Source organism: Silurus meridionalis, chromosome 8 (assembly GCF_014805685.1).
Source record: "Silurus meridionalis isolate SWU-2019-XX chromosome 8, ASM1480568v1, whole genome shotgun sequence".
Taxonomy (NCBI): Eukaryota; Metazoa; Chordata; class Actinopteri; order Siluriformes; family Siluridae; genus Silurus; species Silurus meridionalis.
The window spans coordinates 20,196,597-20,219,870 of record NC_060891.1 but is presented as its reverse complement, the minus strand read 5'-3'; the positions used below and the strand labels follow the sequence as shown (position 1 = coordinate 20,219,870).

The window sequence follows — 23,274 nt, the reverse complement described above, 5'->3', positions numbered from 1 at the left end:
ATTCTGCTTCAACATTCTGCTTCTACAATCAGCTTCAGTATTCAGTCACAACATTCAGCTTCAACATTCAACCTTAACATTTAGTCTTACCCAACCATTTAAAAAACAAAGGAAAGAGCAATTAGTAACCCAACACCCTGTTGTAATGACAGCATGACCTTACAGGTCGTCGTGTTCTCCTCTGACTTCAGCTCAGCATGGTCTTTTTTTCAGTGTTAGTTTAGTTAGATTAGAAGCCATGGTCAGTACAAAATGTGTGTTCTGTGAGTCATGCTAGAATCCAACTTTCAGTCTGATTTAGGATACAAAAGATTATCATTTCTTTCCATGATTTGTGTTAGACTGTGACTTCTGTTTTTGTGACATTGAGGTTTTGCTTTCAGTGGGTTGTGGGTTGGCAGTTGTTTTGGGGAATAGTGGCTTTATAAGAACTGCACTGGAATATGATAGCAAATATTACACTGACCAAAGAAAACCAACAAGAACCAGATAGTTAGCTTGCTGACCTATTAATGTCAGAGACTAAAAAGTGGGACTAAGCACAATTAATTCTTACGAACATGCCAAAATTATAAACTCTGATAACTACGCATGTGGTTTTTAGGCACAAATGGGAGTTGCATTGGAAGGATAATTATTTTTTAGTAGCACTACATTCACATTACAAGTGTTTTTTTCTGTTTATACCTAATATACTTAATACATTTCTGAATATACAGATATTTATTAAAGAAGAGACCCAAATGTTTATCTGTAGTTTATCTGAGGTTGTCGATTGTCTGTAAAACAACTGAGTACCTGTTATCACTTGCATTATAATGGCTCTCTCAATAGCTTTCCTGTTTTCTCTCTCTTTTGAAGAAATAAATGCAGCATTTCATGTAAACGAAAGACATAATAGTGATAACGTGAATTTGATGAATCCTGAAAACTAGGATGGTAATTATATTGATTATTGAGTAGAACCAGTTCCAGGGAATTAATGGTGGTAGTGGTGGGGAAGCGGTAATGTAGCTCAACAGTTATGGTTCCCTTGAGCAATGCCCTTGATCTTCTCTGCTCCATGCTGTATTATGAGTGACCCTGCACTCTGATCCCAGTTTTTAATAAGCTGGTATATGTAAAGAAAGAATTTCACTGTGCTGTAATGTACATGTGACATGTAAATGCTTGCTTCTATCTATCTATCTAGCTATCCTGGATTGATGGTGATTTATTACATTTCCCAATTTATGCCACTTCCTTCAACATGAACCTCCCTTTTGGCAAAAAGAAAACAACTACCGTATTTTTCGGACTATAAGCCGCTACTTTTTTCCCACGTTTTGAACCCCGCGGCTTAAACAACGAAGCGGCTAATTTATGAATTTTTCCCAGTTTCACAAACTTCAAGGCAAAAAACTGAACCCCACAACATTAGACCAATGAAATTTCCGAACGGAAACGAAAAAAACGCACCTCACCTGTGTTCTGAGCTGCACGGCATCGGGAGAAAAAACTTCCATGGATGGAGATTTTTAAATGCACGACGATGCCAAAAGATAAACTCCCGAGAGAAATAGTTATGAAAGGAAGAAGGAAGACAGTGAACAATGACTTTCTTGGTCAGCTACTGTTTAGATACAAGCCGTTGTAACGTGTTGAGTCTGGATGAATGGAGAGCTCGCTAACTCCACTTGCAACAGAAATCATATAAACACAGACAGGTTTCCAAAACTCATGCTTTTTTATTTTTCTTGGCAACAGCATTACGGGTTAGTCAAAGAAACTTAGAAATGAGCATCAGAAAATAATAAGGACATATTCCTCGGTCTAAACACACGCAGTAATACCGGAAAAATGCGGCACCAGGCTATTTCTAAAATACCACTATGCTCCTAAAAGAAGCGCAACATATTTCATCTGTTACACCATGTAACAGACACTGTCTTTCGTTAAAGCCTGTGTAAAGTTCATTAGTTTCAATGTAGACATTGAATGTAGACGGCTTATATATGGGTGCGCTTAATAGTCCGGAAATTACGGTAAATAAATATTGCAACTAGTTCATTGGTGTAAAAAAAAAAGCAGAATGTCAAAAACATGTATTACCAGTGATCCAAAATGTTATTGTGTTGACTTCTTTGCGTTTTGCCAGAGCTCCATGTGTGGAAGTTTATCTGTCACTGCTGAGTCAGAAAAACACTAAGGAATAACTAGTTTTTGTATATATACGATACATACTGATGTTGCTGGCTTACTTAATGTGTTAGCTAGCTAGTTTCTGTAACAAAAAAAAAGAAGATTCAGAAACTGCCGCTATATGCAATAGCATGTGTCTCACAACACACACACACCCACACACCCACACAAAGTACAGTGTAATTCAGAGAGTATAAAGTGTCACTAGGTATGCCTTTTGTCTATGAGCAGGCTGCACACATACACACAAACAGGCACGCTGTATGCTGTACTGCAGATTGTAAAACGCTTAACATATTTTCTGTCGCTTAGCACACTACGTGCATGCACACACATTCATGTACATATACTGGTGCATCAGCAGATAAAGGCTTAGATAATCCGATATGTTTTTTGAAGGGAACTTATAATTTACAATGAGATGGAAAACTACCTTTTTTTTTTTTTTTTTTGAAAAAGTAGGTGATATTTTGAATAGAGCAGAATCAATTAAGTGTCCTCGGTTCACTGTTGTTTATTAGTCTGGCAGGCATGTGGAATTATTGAGTCAAGCCATGAGACTTTTAACTGCACACGAAACAGTCACACTATTGTCTTGAGTAATGTTTGCTCGCCAAAGAGAAGAAAGTCAATGGAGCTGTACGCCTGATTTAGCAATACAGAGGTCAGGGTGTCGAAGTCAGTGTCGGCTCTCTGTGTGCATTAGAAACTAATGCCAGTTTAGAGGAGAATGCATCCAGTAAACATCTTGAGTGTGTAATACGTTCCCCTTGTGATAGCTGAATGTTTTAGTTTTTCGTGCCTGGATATACATCTGTGCAAACAGAGACTTCTATTCAGTGGGTGAAGCTGCAAGCGAGCCGCGAATACAGACAGCACACCATTTTTCAGACCCTGGCACTAATAAGCGCACAACGACTGAATCCAAGCGAGCTCCTGTATCCTCACTTCCTGGCTTATTACACCACTATGCATGTGATCAGTTTTACGACTCAGTGTTCTTTCCCTCCTGCTACACTTCTCCGTTCTGGAAATCCGTGGAGTCAGAGCAGTTGTTACATACTACATTTCACACGCCTGCATGGTTTAATGCAGTCACCTGTTGCGTGCTGTGTCTGTGCTCGTCAGGACACGAATGTGCCCGGATCTCATATCTCCACTTCACTTTCCAATTATTGTTGTGTAAATCATGTTACACACTAGTTATAGAAGCCTTCCCTTGGGCACAGTGATTCAAGCCAGGAAAGAATGTAACCTTTAGACATGATGGAAGTGCAGATACTTAGACAGGTGCTGCATCTCAGATCGCTGGCATATACTGCGCACTTAAAGTATTTACTGTGGTATTCATACTTCTGTATGTGTGTCAAAAGAGCATCCATTTACTGAGACATTCTGACCTTGCCTTAGTTACACACATTGGTTACTTTCTGTTTTCATTCATAATTCCTTATGAAATATATACTGTAATTAAATTGACTGTTCCTTTAATTTATTTTTCCACATATTATTTACACCTCTATAAAAGGTGGGCACTTTACACAACCAGTTTAAAGAATATATGTGTGTAGATGATTAAATATAATTCTGAGTACAGATACAGACACAAAGCTTGAATATACAGAGCTAAAATATGACTCATGAATATTTCATGTTTCCTGATGTATACATATTTTCATTTAAAAAAAGATTGCTTCCAAATCCAGTTCCAATATTTTCCATTTGTTGCAAAGTTGTTTTTCAAGCACATTTTTGCTATTTTTGGAAGGACCCTCTAGTGTCAGTGCTTTGTAACACTTAGACACTTAAAGCTATACCTTTTAACAACATGGGAAGGTCTTTGAACTGCTTAGTCATTTAAATAGAAACATAATATAGAAGCTGGTGAAAGATCGACTGTTGTAATGGAATGGAAATATCATTTGTTAATCAATCAAGAACAGAAGAAATGTATGCCAATTACTCTAATTTAATTGTAGCTAAAGCCTAACAAAAAGCTAATTTATTACTGTAAAATAATGTGGGCGTTATAATGATAGACAGCAGCATCCCCAAGCTTAATCAATTTATAGCACTAATGCTTAAAAATACTTAAAAATTATTGATTCTTGTGTAAGTTGCATGTTTATGTGTGCAATGGTGTTTGCAGAAAAAACTTTGATACTCTACTAGTACTTATTTAAGAAGCCTCACTGGTCAGCAGACCATAAATGGATGTATTACTGTTTATATGTGTGTGAGCTCAGATGGCTCCTCATTAAAACATGATGCCTTCCTTTCCAAAAACTCACACACAGACACGTTAACACACACATGTACACACACACACACACACACACACACACACACACACACACACACACACACAGTACTATATATGTGTGTGTGTGTATTGCCAGTGAGTTTTTTATTTCTTTTTTAACATGACATAACATAGCAACTTTAAAAATGTCAATTAAAATAAAATGTAGAGAAAAATCAAGAATTATTGAATTTATTGAATATAACTGAATTGATTTATCCCAATTTGGAACCGCTTTTGAAAATTACGCCCCAGCCTCATGTCTTTTACTAGAGCTGACTGATATTAAAAGCATATGTATTGTATTTATTATAGGTTTAATAGCTGTATTAGGCATTTATTATGGAATAAATGGTATTGTTTAATGTTTTCCTTGTACTGTAAATTTCACTGAAATACAAAAAATAAAAAAGTTATGTTTTCTATTTATCTTATTTATTTCTGAATACTAGGAAATCATGAATAAGAGGACCCATGGCGACTTTGAATATAATACAGTTGGGTATAATGCAATATTTTCTTTTCAGCACACGGCCCTCAAACATGTTTGATTTTTGGCCCTTTGTAGGAAAACGTTCGGGCATCTCTGGTTTAAGGTCACATCTGGTTTCAGATGAGCTACTTTATACAGACTGTTTGCTGTGACGTTTACACTGTGCCTGATTTCCTTTCCTCTCTTCAGCTAAACATGATTTAAGGTTGTATCAGGCGATTCTCTGTAATGACACTGAGTAATCCTCATATCCTGCTACTTTCTTAGATGGAGAAATGATTGCATTCACTTAACAGGTTCTGGTCTGAGAGCATGATGAAGGATTTTCAGTCTGCCTCTGCTTTTTTCAGACCCGTTGCTTTATGCCAAAACGCAGGTCTTTGCCAGGACATCTAATGTTTTTTTTTTTCTTGTTGTTTTTTATATATAATGTCATTAATTTTATTGTGGAATGAAATGTGGCTGATAAATGCAACCAAATGGATGATGTCATAAGACTATAGTCATAGTGGAAATGTTTTAGTAGGGCTGACAATTTCATTATATCCATCATTTCATGTATTGGAACATCATATATTATATATTATCTAAACTTGATTAAAGAGTATGAATTTATGACTGTATGTTGACCATTAACTAAACATCAACAAATCATACTTTTTATTTTCTTTCTTTAATTCGAAGTGATACTGAACCACACTTTTACACATAAGACCTAAAAAATGAACATTGTAAAAATAAGAACAGTATGAATACAAAATATAACCTCACACTATCATGCTACAGCTCTGTGTTTTCACTTTTCACTATTGAACAAGCTTTTTTTGTGATTTGCAGGGTTTTTTTTGCTGATATATGATGTCGAAGGTCAAGAGCTTTGTGATAGTAAGCTTAGAGAAGTGTTTTCAAACAACATCTTTGGGTCACATTTTTTACCTTTTGCTTTTACACATTGCTGAGGTGTTCTTTATTTCTGTGTGGACAGGTCAGTAGAACACATGCCTGGGAGACGCACATTACATAATGTTGTTTACCAGTTTTTCATTCGCAGTTGCCTGCTGAACAATCAGGTTCAGTAAAGCGGTCAACTGCGAAATTTATGCTGCATCTGACTTACCATGAATGTGCAAATTCAGCACTGGGTGTGATGAGTCAGGTATTGTTGAGAGGTCTAAAGCAAATACTTGTCTTTATAACATAAATACTATAAAAAAGAAGTTAGTTCAATTTTGTTTATTGTTTAATTGACTCGTTCATGTTCCTGAGTAGGAATTTTAAGTGAGCATTTTCTTTTTCCCCAATCGATTTCAATATTATTTTATATTTGTCCAACTTGAGAAAAGTACTCTCTGTTTGTTTTTTTGTTTTTATTTTTTAAACACACTAATTGGACCTGTCTCCACTCTTTTCCAAAGCCCACCGCTTCTAAACTGATGACTTTGTTGGACTGCTGGTTGAAACTATTTTTACAATCCATATTAATTAGCTTGAATGAATGCTAGACAATATTTCAAGAAATATGAAGTGATGTGGAAACAGTGACAAAACGGCAGTACTGCACAATGTAGCATAAAAACCTGTTATATAACACTAATGCTAGCGCAACACAGTCGCCTGGCATTAAAATGCTTTGAGTGAAAGCAGATACGTTAGTCAGACTCTAATAAGATTTTTACATGCTACAAGTGAACACTGCACCTCACAGTTTTTACTTTTGTGCTGAGTTTATAAACTACATAAGCGAGATTAACAAGAGAGGAAGAAATATTACAATATAATGGTGTCATTTTTGTATATTGTAGTGTAGTATTGTATGTAGTTACATATGTTTCTTTAATATATAATAAAATTAGATTATGTTGCTTTTTGTTAATGGGACTTTTAGGCTAATATAACTGGGAATTAGGAAAGCATACAGGAGCCTTCGCTCTAAATTATAGATGAGAAATGCACGAAAAATAGCAATGCTTAATGATAATACCAGCCACTGTGCATGAAAGGAAGTGTTTAATCATTATGGCTGGTTCATGCACGTGTTTATATGGACAATATGGTGTATGAGTTTTGACTAAGAGACTGTCGGCTGAGCTAAGAAATGCTGGAGGGTTCAGGAGAATTGGTGCGTAACAAGCAAGGGGTATTACTGAAGAGCCGTAACAGAGTAATGACTTGATTTGTGGCCACATTTATGACCCCTTAAAGCTGAGGCTTTAAATGTCAGGCCACTTCATTTAGCCAAAATTACGGTCAGGCGCCGATGGCGTTCCTTGTTTCACCACCTTTTATTTGTCCGATTCTGAATTGGGACATCTTTGTGAAACAGACAGTCCAGTCAGAGTGAATCAGAGAGAAACAGAAGCAGCATTGTGTGCGATTTGCTGCAGTCAGGCTTTGTCAGGAGCTCATCCTCTACAGCATTGTTGAATGCCAAGCCAGAAAAATCCCTAAAGCTTTGCTAATTTGCACGGGGAGTTATTGAAAGAAATGCTCCTTTGACCTCTCTCTTCTTGGTCACCTTAGTGAAATATGTTAAATATATGCGTTTGCGATGTTTTTATAGAATTCCAAGTTCAGTCCAAATGCAGTCAGGAATCTTAGTAAAGTTTATACAATTTAAGGTTGTGTCATCCAAATACACTTCACCAGAGACATGTTTTTGGATGCCGTGAACACCTTGAACGTATTAAATCATTATGTTTGTGAGTGATTCATATCATTACATGTGCTGCATTAATCCCTCGAGCCATTCTCCCGCTCCACCATTTGCATGCGAATGTAACTTGTAATGCGCATTTCCCAAAACAGACTTTGCATGGAGTGGACTGGTAATGTATGCCGGGAATGTCCGTGCTCTATGTGGGAGGCAGCTTTATTCTTGTTTAGCATGACATCATTAATCTATGATTCTCAAGCTGATTCTTCGCACCACCTGTTTGTGTGAAAGCCCAAATTATCGTTTTGCTCTGCTTCACACATGGCAAACAAATGTTCCTCAGTGCCGAAATGCTCTCATCTGAAAGACACAGGCTTCATAGCAAGTGTTTTAAAAGAATTGTTTTACACTGAATTATTAGCAGTGCAACAGTATGCAAACTTCAAATGTATCTACTCTATATAAGGAACAAACAAGTTACTTTTCTAGAAAAATGAGCAATAATAGCATAGTTTTGGAGTGTTCATGTCTTGTATGATGCACAAACATATAGAATCCAGATGGAATATGTTGCCAAAACTTTGCAAAGTAACAACTAGTAGATGACAAAGTACATAAACAGGAAGCAAAGTGGATTAGAATTCAGGGGATTTGACCCCTGCTGTACATTTTCCAGCACAGGAAAGTGAGGCTGAGGCTGCACTCTTTTGTGTTTATAGAGGGACAGAGGATGAAAGAGCGAGATTATGTAGCTGGTATAACATCAGTGATAATATGAACCAAAATGTTATGTAAATACAATTCAAAATCAAATAAAAAATTTGGTATAAAACCTTGGATGGTGACAGTAGCACAATTTATTTAACTATAGTAGAATTCTAGTATACTAGTATAATGTAGTAGATTTGCTGATACTGATATGCTTTCAAAATGAAGTGCAAACGCCAGGTTTAAAATCACTAAAGCAAAGCCTGTACAGAGAGAATTTCACTTATTTCTTGTTTAATCATTTATATGCAGTTCAATGGTGACCTTTGGTATCTCGAACAGGACCGGAACTCACGCCATCGCGTTTTATTTTTTAAAACGCCTCAAAGATTTGCAGTTTATTGTGTTATCGTTCTCAAGGAGCTTTAGCAAACAAACGTCCTTATGGTGGAATTTCCCCTGAGGGTTCCCGCTGGCATGCAGCAGAGTTACAACAGGCAGAGCTGCTGCATCCTGTTTTTAACTGTTGTCATGGATCGAATTTGGATCACATTGCAGTCTTGTTCCCCAGAAGCTTTTATTTCACCGAAGACATGGTTGAATCGTGTCATCTCTTCAGGAATCATGCTGGAGTTAACGTTATCAAGATTGCAGAGATGTTATCTTTGGGCTTTAAAAGCGCTGTTGTTACTCTCAGCAGTTAATGTGTAGCGTTTAGTACAGCGCAGTTTACTGCTGCGTTAGTTTGTTGTGATATGATGATGCAAGGTAAATGGTTGTTAATTGTTTTGGACAAAAATGACGATGCAGTGAGTGAGGAAATAAGTGTAAATCGTTGATTATCAGCTGTTGTTTTTTTTTTTTTTTTATGTCAGATTTCCCTTGGCATTACAATGTTTCCTATGGCACTGGTCATAAAAGTCATAAACTAGTTCAAAATGGCCCCTGTGTAAATCAGAAGTGAGCTAGTATTAAGATTATTAGCAGGTAAACTGTTAATTAAATATATATATATATATATATATATATATATATATATATATATATATATATATATATTTTAAATAGGTAAATTTATTTCACTGTCAAATAAGTTGATTTGCCTTCTTATTTCATTTTTTCATAGATACCACATTATATTATCTTATGGTGATTTTACGAATGACAGCCCTCTCCATTATTTCCAGCTTTGCCTCCACACAGACTGTGTCCACTAATACTGGGAAAGATACTAAAACAATTTTCAGGCCATTGTTTAAAGTCTTGTCTTGCTCTCCATTTGCGGATGTCTTTTACATTTCACGCATGATTGAGGCCTGGTATTTGTTGGCTTGTTCACTATTGATTTCTGCCACCTCATGATTTTTCATTTAATAAACAATCAAATTATCTAGACTTAAAAACAGGAAAACAAACATTTCCACCGTTTCAGGTTAAAGAAGAAAAGGGAAGGGAGTAATAATATTATCAGCCGTCGAAAATGTTTGTTGCAGTTGCCATAACCTGGATGAGAGTAAAGCATAAGAAACTCTTTTTATTTTTTTATTTATTGTATTGGCTAGACTTCTGGGCCAAGCTTCAATGTGCTGCTCAGTCCCATGTTTTAGTTGAATTATAAATGTAATATAATATTTGCAAAATAGTGATCGAGTTAGCTTGTTGAGTTGTTGATTCTTTATAGAGTAATTCTTTATTATTGCAAATCAAACAATTTGCAGGTAGCATGTTTGCACACTCAGCAAAGTGACTGAGTAGTGACTTTATTTTTTTGCTCTGTTTCAACCGTGTCTCTATAAAAGTACGTTTGTCATCCTGAAAAGATCCCACTCATGTATGCTTATTAATCCACCTAGGCTTACAGTTGATGCCGGGTCACGGTTGCACCTTGGCAGAGGTGTGTAATGCGGAAGGCAGTGGGACCAAGTAACTTTTTTGAGATTGTTGAACCTACTTATCCGCTAGGCTACTATGAGTAAATGAATATATACTGTACATACACACACACTATACTATTATCAATATAATGTGTTTCTGATTGGCAGACTTGGCACAAATCAAGCCCCAATAAATATTCAGACTGTACCAAGAAAGCACAAATATCTTGAGACACTGAGTCACAGCCTCTCTGAATCCAATCTCAACCTGTTCCACCCTGTGCTCCATTATACTGCCCCATCATCTAAAGCCGGGTCAGCTGTAGATATTTATTCAGCTTGTGTTAATGGCTCTTCTGTTGCTTAAGTGTATGTTATCAGCTATGAAGAATGCTTGTACTTCACAGGATTGTGTGGTATTTTTAAACACTTCCCCATAACCCCTTTCTCACACAAAGAATTGTATAAATTGTATAAATGTAGTCTATGTATAAATTGAAAATATAAAATTTTCCTCAGCTAGTATTTGTGTTAGTATTTTTTCACGTCTTCATACTGAATGTTCTAGCATATCGTGTGGCTAAGATTTTTGTGATTTTTATTCCGCTCACATTCATGCGAAGTCAGACTTGCCAGGTAAGTAAACAAGATTTTTTTCTTCTTAGGATCATATGCAATCGGTGGAAGGTGGCCACCAGTCGTAACCACTTCTAGTCCTCTTGCCTGTGATTTATTGAAGGACACGCTAGCTTAGTCCAAGTCTCTAGTCATTTTGAAGGCTGGTTCATGGTAGATGTAAAACACAAAGCCATTCACTTCCCCTTGATATGTTTTAATTATAGGTTATATGTAGTTACATGTTGGCAGGTTGCACTTTCTATATTGTATATATAGAATTAGATTGCGATTATACTATGGTATTTGCTACACCAGTTTCTTGTGAAAATGAACATACTGTTTTCATAACATGGGTGCTTTCGTGATACTACTATTCCATCCACTAAATATTATTATATTGTTAATATAAAGCAAGAGATTTATACATCTTGTTTAGAAAATATTTGTGTTGTGATTGAAGCCATATTCCCAATTACTTCCTGTCCTGATAAGCCGCCATAGACCACTCTGTAAACACTGCAGGGATCTCTGAACGGTACAATGATGTACTGATTACACACAATACCACATTGTCTTTAAGTCTTCTTAAGGCAACTATTTATCCAAGGCAGTTTCCTCATCATGTAAGCCATACAGACCAAAACTCTTCAACCTCAACCATGCTGAAACAATCTGTTTTCATAGCTGGAATTTGGGAAACATCCAATGAATTTCAGCAGTGTTTTTAAGTTGTTCTTTCTTTCCAAGATGATGTCATTATAAAACAATGTTATCAGATAAAAGACTATAATTATATGTGTGTTGGGCGATGTCGAAACATATTTACAACTACATTTTGTTTCAGTAAGTGTATATTATTATATATTATGCTTGCTTTATTGTTATTTTCCATAGTAAGTGCTCATTCTTAAGAACCAGAATGACCCGTTTACCACAGAATTTTAACAAATGGATTTATAACTTCCAGGAAAGAAAAGCTTGACGCAGTGTTTTTTTTGTAAGGAGTGGTTTATTTCCTTTTTCTTAGTAAAATACATTGTATTTTAGCCAGAGGAAAATTTCAGACTGGTGAGAGAGCAAATTTTTATAAGCTGTTTTAACACAAATTATTGTTTCATGGATGATCCATTAATGTAGTGTAATGTACTGTAACATTGTATGCAAAGTATGAAGGCAAACAGGCAAACGATGTAGACAAATGTATTTAGGCATTAGGAAATGTATCAACAATATTTCAGTATATTCAGTTTTCCTGGCCATGGCCCGTTATATTAATATTTGGTCACGTTTTAGCAGCCTCTATATTAAGGTCTAGACAAATGAGCTATTTCCTGTTTCGAACTGGTTTAATAATTTATTTATTTTTTTTACTTTGCCACATTATTTTCATTCAGGCGCTCTGTAGTGTTGAGGTACTGGGAGGAGAATCTTATTTTTGTTGGAATTCTGAATCCAACAGTTAAACTTATACTGAAGAAAATTGATGAAGCATCCATTTTCGCACGTCCAAACAATCAGTGATGTTTGTCCAAGTGCTAAATAGTTTCCACACCATTCTGCAGCAGCTCTATGTCTTTACTGTGAGTATTGCCTGCAGCAATGTGAAAGGCCTGTGGAATTCAGCTCTGGCCCTGTCTGAGCATGCCACAACACACTGTGCTCAAACTGTGCCTTGCGCTCAAACAGGCTAGCCATACATGGCAAACAGAATCTTTTACTGATCCAACTACAGCAGTCCTAAAAAAAAACTAGCTTTTATATTTGTATTCTGTAATTAATTGTCAAAATTTTATTTTTGCTTCAGTCAGCTTTCCATAAGAGAGCAGATACTGAGATGCAAAGCTTTTGTTAAACATAGATTAAGGTTTACTTTTCTTTAGTTCTTATTGGAGTTTCTGTCAACAATTCAAGGCTTTATCTTTCCTTTTTAAAACGCTATCCTCAGTTCTCTTTGACAGTCCAGTGATAAGGTAGCTCAGGGTGTCCTGAAAAATCAAGAATTAAACTTATGACCAAGGCTAAGTTTTATACATCGTGAGTTATAATTCACCTTTTAGCACAAAGCTATCTATGTTGTGACTACAACATGTTGTTTAGGGATTCTTTAGATAAACCTGTTTTTTAATTGATTAGAAAACAGATAGCTTTCCAAAGACGGGGACACTAGATAATGCAGACCAAAATGATTAACCTATGCGGTCATTTTATTTAGTCCTTTTTATGTTGGCTGTTGCCTTTTGCTGGCAGTAGTGAAGTTTCTGTACACAGTTTTATGTTTGAGATGTTATATTGTTTAAACAGTATCTATAACAGGGATCATTAGGACAAGTGAACTGAGTGTGTGGAAAGGAAGTGTGAGTGTCTCAGTGCTCAGTGCTCGCATAGCTGAACTGCTCTCATGCATGACTGTGTCTTTGCAAATACCTGCATTTCATTTGTAATGAACGTGCTTTTTGCAGACACTTTTCTGCTCACACAGATCGGCTAACCTCCAAACTCATTATCAGATGTTACCACATATATTTTCTGCAACTTGTACATAATTAAAAATTTTCCCTTTCTGAAGTATAATTTTAAGGATCCTACTTTATAAAAAAAAAACAATAATAAAATTATATCTTTTGCTAATATTTTAATTGCTCATTAAATATGTGTGTTATTATTTAATCAATCTTACTGCATGTTTCTTTTTTAACAGAGACCTGAGGTTTAACAAAATTAAAGACTTGCAATCAGGCTCTTTCAGACGACTGAGGAACCTCAATACACTGTAAGTACCCTGTCCCATTAGCCTGACTCACTTTGTTTTCATGCACGGACAAACTTTTATGAGCGTGTGTTTACTTTGACAGCATGCTCCGGGCCGCTTGTTCCGGCTGCAGGCCACACATGCAGGTCACCTTATAATCCTTGCAGAATTTATTTTTCCTGCTCTTGTGGGCACCGTTTAATATCACACAGCTGCTCGGAAACTATTCCTTTAGAAGATATACATGTATGCAAGGCAGTATATATTTATGTACATCACTGTTGAATTCTTGCTGATTGGTTAGAAGGTGTTCTGACTAATGCTTATAATGGCTTTGCTAAATGAGGCCTATCAAATTTAACTGTAAATGGAAAAAAAATATAATTTGTTTAAGTTTAAATTAATTAATGCTATGATATAAGGAAAGTAAGACACTTGGAGACAGTCCGTTACTATGTGGTTAAAGTAACTCAGCTATTTCTCATATCCCTCACCCCTTCATTAATTATTTTCTTATATACGCAGGTCTTCATATTTTATTCCTTATACTTCATAGTATAAACAGACAAACAAACAATGAGTCACCAGAACAGATTTAGTGAATCTTACTACAGTAGATTTGTATGAGGTTTTTTAATTGTTTTCTTTGTTGCAGTGAAAGGTTTTTATTTTTTTTCCCATTTGCGTTTTGAGAGAATTCATGATGTATATCTTCACTGTATTACCATCTGTTTAAAATGTGTACTGTTGTTTTATTGTTGTTGTCCCCCCCAAAAGGCTTTTAAACAACAATCTCATCAGAAGAATCCCAAAAGAAGCTTTTGAGGATCTGGAGAACTTGAAATATCTGTGAGTTGAGTCATGCATGAACATTTCATTTCACCTGATCTCAAGTGTTTGATTTTTTTAATTGAAGGTTATAATGCGTACCATTTATATCTCATGTAGGCATGCTACATTAACATCAATCATATTGAGTGCATCTCCTGCTTAACAGAGAGCACCTTGTGTAGATGTGCTGAATCTCGACCCTTGACAACCTTTGTTTTAGAAGAAAAACAAATCACGCATTTTATGGCACTTAATTGCCTGGGCTGTGCTTTGAGGTGTCTGAGAATTGTCACCTGAAGGCACAGGAGAACGGAGACAGCTTGAATAACAGTCGTCACCACACATCTACTTTTGTTAGTCACGGATGTATCAGGAATGTCTCAGCTGTGCTGTCTGCATTTACTCTTACATACAGGCAGTACCGTCGCGTTTCTCCTCTTTAATGTAACATCTGCTTACTCAGTTTTACTTCTTTATTTGTCTGTAGGTTCTTAGTGATGTCGAGGTGGCTGACTGACTCATATGTTAATGTATGTTATTAAATTAAAGGGTTTAGCTCAAGGTTTCAACCATGCACTATGTTGGTTTCCGGGAAATTTGACAAATTTGCAACATCTTTTAATGAGCAAAAATGTAGACCTTTAATTATTGACTAATATGATCAGTCAGATTTAAAAAAGTACTCCTGAAATATATATATTTTTTATGGTGACATCCTCTGGGATAGATTAGATCATTTTATAACTTTATGAGGAAGGCACCACAGCCTGCTTAATTAGCTGTTTATTTGGCTAAATTGGGGGGGTCTTAGAACGCATTTTGAACGCAATTTATCTAGACATTATGTCACTTTAATACAATAATGTGTTTTAAAAAATGTATGCAATTTCTTAGTGAAAACATAGTTTAAAATGTTATTCCTAAACATTCGTTCCCGCTGCAGATTCACACGAATTTTAAGATAATCCGCAACTTGCTGTTAGTTCGGTTCCAAATGAGAACCCACAAATTTTCCGAGCCGTGAGTTCCGAACTGCGAATTTTCAGGGTTTGTCTGTACATTATAATATTATAGATACTATAGAATTGCAACAATCAGCTTATTCTCCTATAACAGCGTTTATAGCAGTTCAGAGAAGTTGGGCTAGCTATTAAGAATGGCCATATTAGCATTTCTATTCCAAATTCATTTTTATTTATAGATCTATAGATAGTGGGATTTTTGATAGTGATACATTAAAATTACAAACAGCAGAAATTCATTTCGAGTCATTGCCTTGTTAGTCCTTAAAGCAACATGGTGTGTTCTGTCATAAAGGTGATATTGTTTACAGTAAGGGGAACTGTGTGAGGAACTGTGCCTGTATTTGTAGTAGGTAATTAAACAGTTTACAGCTATGTATAAATTGAAAGCATGCAGCTTTACAAGAGTTGCAGATTACTAAGTTTATTCTAGGGTCACTACTTTGTTAGAGGTTGGTCTCTGAAGACCTGTATACAAAATATTGCAGCTTCAAAGGAATAAAGAAATATAATTGTACTGTATAATAATGAGAAAGGCTTTTAAACATAAGCTACAGTTTATTTTACGTATTGTATTTTTTAGCAGACAGCATTTTCTGAAGTCAGTCAGTTTGTAAAATAAAATTATGTCTGTCACCACCATGACCACTTCAAATATCATTACAGTTAGGTCAAAAAATCCAAACCAGACATTCGAATACATTTTCCTGTTATTACATCTGATATTATTATGCTTTTACTCAGCCTTAATTGTACAAACTGTGGCTTGGAATAGACTCTTTCAAGTTGACTCAGAGTAGCCAATTTAAAAAATGACTCAACCTTAGACAATAGCACAAATACATGACCTCAAATGTGTGGGCTTTTTTTTTTTTTTTTTTTTTAAATGAGATTACTTTTAAATTGAGTGTTTAAGGCTCACGGATCAGACATAGTGGAATCTGATCATTGCCAAACATGAAAAGTGCTATTAGACATTAGAACAATATTCTCAGATACATATTGGACAAAAAAAGGAACAGTTAATGTGTGTAAAATGTTTTGCAATCTGGGTTTGGATCGCATAGACTCTGAATGAGGGTCTGATATGCTTACTTGGTGCTTGGCATGGAAATTAAGGCTTGCTTTTTTTCTTTTCTTTTTTTTACTATTTATGTGTATATGTATATGGTCTTTTCTATTTGAATTTCCAACAGTGTAGTTTTGCAGTTAGTAATATGATTTTCTTTTAAATGACGTTTGTATTTGATATCTGGTCACTTGAAAAGTAAAAAGAGAGGAAATTGCAAAATTGCATTTAGATAAAAAGTTTATAAACCTTTTTTTGTGGAAATGTTTTTTATGATTCAATTTAGGTATATCATAGCAAAAATAAAAAAACTAATATTCCATAAAATTAATCTTTTTGGCAGGTTACCATATTTAGCCATAGCAACATTCAAAAGGTTTCCCCAAACTTTACATAGTGTACTTGGTTGTTTATTAGCTCAAACTCTTCACATGTTCAAGTTGTTTTTACATTTCAGTAAGTATGAATAAATTGTATTTATGTCTTAATTTGTGTAATTTAATGAATGGTTACTGGAGTCATTCAGGTTCTCAGAGTATTTAGATTGCTTGACCAAACACTCAATAGCTGAGTGAGACTAAATGTATTTTATGTAATGTAATATGTGGAAAATTATCAGCTAAGCTTCAAAAGCAATAATATTAGTTAACCAGACTCTGAACAGCTAACTGCTTCAACAACCCCCACTCTCTAGAGAAGAGACTCATAGTACTGAGTTCCAGTTTCCCACGGTGCGTCTCTGCTTTTGCAACACCAACCTTTCATGTTCATGTGTGCAGTCACCCCTTCACATTCCACTCTGATTGATAAAGCAAACCATTTCAGTCTCAGACAATACATTTGCCTTCTTCTGCTGTCAGGTCACAGCCCTTTGCTAAACATACAGCTTTTTACACACAGGGAGCCTTTATGTCTAATATATACATTTTGTGAATAGTGAATTAATGATTAATAAGTAAACAACACTTTTATATCCAAAGTGAAAATATTTTGGGTAATGACAGAATTGTATAATTAGTATCCTCACATCACGTGTGTTTTACCTAACAATACATGTTCATTTTTCTTTCCAGCTATTTGTACAAGAATGAAATCCAGTCAATAGACCAGCAAGCATTCAAGGGTCTTGTATCTCTAGAACAGCTGTAAGTGACTTTTTGTTCTTTTCCCTGTATCATTTTTGTTTACCTTAATTTTGAATGTTTCTTTTCATGGAGAAATGTTTGCAATCTAAATAGAGTCACATTATATGCATAGACGTGTCCTGTCATCAGTTTGACTGGCAACTGATGTGGACCAGTAAAGCGTGGGTGTGTTGCTGATAAAATGCATGCAGCATGTGCAATGAGCTGTTTTTGTAGTTTTAACCCATGACCCCAAAATGCTGGATTTGGCACATCTGTTCCCCCTGACAAAAACATGAAGATTTCAGAGCCTCTTATCTGACTACAAAAGACTTGTAGTATTTGTGGTGGTAGTAGTGGTGGTGGTAGTAGTAGTAGTAGTAGTAGTAGTAGTAATAGTAGTGGGGGTAAAAGCAAGAGTAGCTGTAATAGTTTACAGTTGATTGTTACAGTGGTAGTATTAAAGGTAATTGTATTAGCAGCAGGAATAGTATTACTAGAAACAATCAAATCAGTCCTAGAAGAAGTAGCAATAGTATTAGTGGTTGTAGTGGCAGTAGAAATGCAACAGTTTTGATAGTAGTAATAACATAAACAGAGTCATACTGATAGTAATAGTAATTGTAGTAATATCTTGAACAATAGTAATAGCTATGGTATTTGTAATAATAGTTTTAGCAGTAGTAATGGTATTAGCATTCGCAGAAATATTTTCTTATTAATAGTAGACAGTAAAAGCAGTAATGAATAGTAATGGTAGTAATGGATCATAATATTTTATGTTATCAGTCCTTAAATATGTATTCCCTGGCTTTTGGCTTTTGCTCTTTATTCTCGCTAATATAGTCCTCACCGTATTCCATCTGCCCACCAGCCAGTTCTTCTTAATCATATGACTGCTACCAGTTGGAGAGCTACCAACGATTTGCTGTATCACAGGGCAGCAGCATATCAATGGAAATTGTTATCTGCCCTCTTCCACATGTATGAGCTCAATGATGTCCACAATTGCCCTGTGCTACTGTGACTGTGGTTGAGACTGAGTTTGCATTACTCCTAATCTGGGAATATCTCGATTTTGGTCTCTTTGGCTTCTAGGCATTGATGGTGACTCCAACTTGTGCTCTCCAGACAACAGGGCGAACACAAATTTATAAACATCATGATTATTTAGTCATTCGTTATGTCTATGTTTACTGCTTTTCTGTTGTGGGCGTCATTACTTTTCCCAGCAAAACAAAAGTCTCTGTAACCTCAAATATGTGTGAGAAATCAGACATAATACTAACACAACCTATTTTGCAAATGCCTGTGCCATTATCATGTTTTCAGTTCACTTTGATTAGATAATGAAAAACCAGTCAACTCGTTATAAGAGGTATATAATTAGTCCGTTCTTTTGGTTTTGTCAGTTCAAACTGTTTCGATAGCATTAATAACAACAACCAACAGAAGCTGTTTGTTCTTTGAACACTGAACTCAACTCTATAATAGATCTGGTAAAACATAAGACATGCCCTTTTTTGGGTTAAACCTGTGCTTCTGTATTAGTTTCAGATTGGCTTTTAACTAGCTTTTACTATAAATCTTTGTGTATGATTGGAAAATTCTAGTGTCTACATATAAGTCTGCCATGGTAATGTTTTTTATCAGTCATTATAAAACTGATAAATACACTTTGTGTACTTATACAGCCGGTAACAATAAAGTATTATGAAATTCAAGCTTACATGGCTATTTTTTAAGAAAGTAATAGATGCAAATCATTTATGTGTCTACTGAAGAAAGCATCGACTGTCTGGCACAGAAACAATCATAGTTGTGAATGAGTAAAATAGATATGAAATATGCCGAGCTTACAGATGTTGCAAAAACATTTTTGGTTTTTTGTTCTGTATTTTTTTTTTACTTTGGATTTTCATACAGTTAGGCAAATACTGTAAAGATTGCTTTCTCTCATGGGCACTTTTTCATAGAGGTCTCAGTAGTCACACGTACTGAAATGTTAATAAATCTCTTCTGGGTGTGTTAGTATTAAACCCCATGCCTATCAAATTCTTATTTGCATTGAAAACTGAACAAAAGGCATTTGGAATAGTAGCAGAAGAGTTCCTGTTCTAAATAAGTGTATTTAAGGGTATTTACATTTGGTCTCTTCTTTCTTTTTTTGCAGATATCTCCATTTTAACAACATTGAAGCGTTAGAACCTGAGTCCTTCATTCACTTGCCCAAGCTGGAACGCCTGTGAGTTCCTCTAGGATATCATATCTCTGACATTCATCCTTTATGGTCCATTTATTGTACCATTTTCCTGAATGTTAATGAGTCATTGGATTGTGGATCAAAGCATTAATGTAGATGCATGAGGCTGATCTACACCCTATGTAACCTTTTATAATAGTGATCTTATTGCTTCTTTTGCAATGACAATGCCCTGGGGGTGACCTGAAAAACACATGATGACTTCAACATGACATTGGAGTATATTTTTGTTCTTAAATTCCTGTAAAAAAAAATCTGGAGCAGTAAATTTTTAAGGTAGTCTCTATGATCATCCAGTTTCAAAACATTTTTGTGATGCTAAATCGAAGTAGACCTTTGGTGATATGAAGACTTTTAAAGGTTTTTTCACCTCGTACATTTTGGAGAGGGAGTACGAGCTTTCTGTGCAACTTTTGTGTATGTAAATAAAAGCCTGTCTTACTTCGTACAAAATTATGAAAAGATTTCTTTCCCTTCACATCCCCTCCTTCTTCTTGGATTTCATACCAGATGTTTGGAGTTTGGTAGCCGCTCTGATTCCTTTATTCCACCTCTGTTTACGGGTGACGTGCTGGAATCCAGCCTCTTTTTCCAGTGCCTCTGAGAACAGTATAGAGGAGCCACCTGGGCTTACACAAAGAAAGAAGGAAAGAGAACTCTTAAAAATCCCAGGTGCAGGAAATGCTTATAAAGCTGCTGCACACGGAAATTAGTGCAGGGTTACATATTAGAATGGAATATTTTTCTAGGTTAGTGTGTCCATGGGACTTATGCCAGACGGGACGAGGCTGTGTCTCTCAGCTTAGCCTGTACTTAATGGAATATGGCACTGTTTTTTAATATTCAGTGAGTGGTCATCTGTTTCAATACTGACGAATGATCGATGATGGATGCTGCCCGAAGTTTGAGAACATGTTTGGTAAAGAGCAAAGGGTTGATTACACAAACTCTGGGAAAGCAGTTGTAATATTTCCTGTATAAAATAAGAGAGTCTCAAAGGACTGGTCTTTCAGGGAGCATATGGCCCTCACAGCTTGAAGCATTGACCAGCTTCATACAAAGGTTTTGCAAATGGTTCTAATTAACAGTTCAGTATTTTTTTTGAAAACTCAAAGTATCAGTTATGTATATATTGTAAAATATCCTGTAAATACTTTGGACAAAACATGCCCACTCTAGCGGTCGAATGCTGATGCATACAATGTATAATTGTCAAATAATATATAAGTATTTGGATAGGATTCTGTTTTGGACTTTTGTGTGTCTTTTATGTGGGGAATAAGAATTGAACTCAATTCTAGGTTTTCTTGTGCTGTTCTTTCTGCCTTTTACAGATTTTTGCACAACAACAGAATAACACAGCTTGCACCAGGGACATTCTCTCATCTACACTCTATGAAGAGACTGTGAGTACTCAGAAAATGCAATGCATTAAATAGGAGGGTTTGCTTGTATTCTGAGAGTTAGGATAGTGTGCAAACTGGCAGCTTGGACTGTAATCTGGGAAAACGTCACACTCCAGCTGGGCGCAAGTAATTCCTGTTAAGAAAGCTGACATTGAGAGATTAGAAGTTATTAAACAGAATGAATAGACGTGTCACCTTATTATAAGCTATTTAAATTCCTTATTGTTTAAATACTATATTTACTATACTATAATACTATACCTATTATATAAGGGTCATCTTGTCTCTTTTAAAAAAGTAATTTATTTTGTAATTTTTTAAACGTTTGACATTTTTACATGCAATGCTGTTGTTTTAACATTGTGCAAAATGTGATTTATACTATCAGATACTAAAATTTAATCGACAGCAGTTGAAACGTATCTGTGTATTCCTGTACAGGCGTCTAGACTCAAACACACTGAATTGTGACTGTGAGCTTCTGTGGCTGGCAGACCTGCTGAAGCAGTATGCCGAGTCTGGCAATGCCCAAGCTGCTGCCACATGTGAATACCCTAGCCGTCTGCAGGGCCGATCTGTGGCTACGCTCACTGCAGAGGAGCTCAACTGTGGTAAGACAGTTAGGAATACCTGTTCATTCATGTATGTATCCAGTAGGCTAATCATGTAGCAGTGCAACACATAAAAATCATGCAGATACAAAGTTAATGTAATTAGAATGAGACAAAAGGTGAACCTTTAGACTGTGTCAGTGTTTTTGGCGCTGGTTTGAGTGTTTAAGTGTCTGAGAGTTTAATTTTCAACAGTCTATGGACTTTTTTTTTTTAAACAAAAAGCTTTCGACTGACATGTGGGCTAATGATCCACTTTATTCATGTGCTGGGAGAGCAATTTGATTTTCAGGATGCACAGAACATTATACCTTGAACAGAATGTCTTGTAATAGCACAAGATCACAGCCTTTACTACTCTGCTATACTATACTGTACTATACTATACTATACTATACAATAAAACCCCGTTATACGAGCATAATTCGTTCTTGAAAATTGCTCGTAGGTCCATTTGCTCGTACGTTCAAACTGATTTTCACCATAGGAATGAATATAAAAGTGATTTAATCCTTTCCGAGACCTCATTCGATCGCTTATTTCTGCACTTATAAAGTATTCGTAGCCTATTTTATCAAACAAATACACCGCAAATTACCGTAATGTAAACATAATTTTACACGTACCCACGTGGTAGTGATTGATTGCGAGTGTGAGACACACACCACGCTCATAACATCCATGGTTTCCATGGTAATTCTATTTACTTTCGTTTCCAGCACCATCACTGATTTTCTTGGGAGACATTTTTCAAGATTTCTAGTGAAATAAAACTATAAAACTAAAAAAAGTTAAGTTTTTGCTGCACTGAACAACGAGAGTGACCGAGTGATACATCATCAACTCAGCGACTGATGCGACCCTCCGCCGAAAATGGGGACGCGGCAGTGTGGGTTTGCTCGTGTCTCAGAAATTTGCTTGTGAAATAGGGTACATTTTTGCGAGCGAGGTCACTCGTATCTCCGTTTGCTCGTACTATAGGTTGCTCGTACAACAGGGTTTTACTGTACTATATTATATTATATTATATTATATTATATTATATTATATTATATTATATTATATTAAGGGCTGTCCATTAACACAAATTCATTTGATTAAATGTATTCGATTAATGCAGCACGCATTTCTGTTTGACTATTTTTATTTAGTATATAAATAAATACATTTAAAAGAAATTAAAACCTTAAACACAACACACATTTATTCATTCATACATTTATTTCCCAAAATACCGTTATGCTTCTAAAGGAAGCGCAACATGTTTCACCTGTTACATCGTGTATAACGTGTCTTTCGTTAAATCCTGTGTAAAGTACATTAGTGTAGGCTTATAGACAGGTGCGGCTTATTTATGTTAAAAATAAAAA

General features: G+C 35.6%; 1 protein-coding gene across 2 annotated transcripts in view; it reads left to right on the top strand.

Moving 5' to 3' along the window:
- LOC124389856 (peroxidasin) overlaps nt 1-23,274 on the top strand; it is a 56,237-nt gene that overhangs the window by 2,624 nt on the left and 30,339 nt on the right. For both annotated transcript variants that reach the window (XR_006926646.1, XM_046855396.1), the window contains exons 2-7: nt 13,528-13,599; nt 14,356-14,427; nt 17,574-17,645; nt 19,798-19,869; nt 21,222-21,293; nt 21,735-21,904. Coding sequence is in view for 1 of the 2 variants with exons in the window: in XM_046855396.1 (XP_046711352.1) it covers nt 13,528-13,599; nt 14,356-14,427; nt 17,574-17,645; nt 19,798-19,869; nt 21,222-21,293; nt 21,735-21,904 (530 nt within the window). In the remaining variant the exon portion in view is untranslated. The remainder of the gene's footprint in view (nt 1-13,527; nt 13,600-14,355; nt 14,428-17,573; nt 17,646-19,797; nt 19,870-21,221; nt 21,294-21,734; nt 21,905-23,274) is intronic.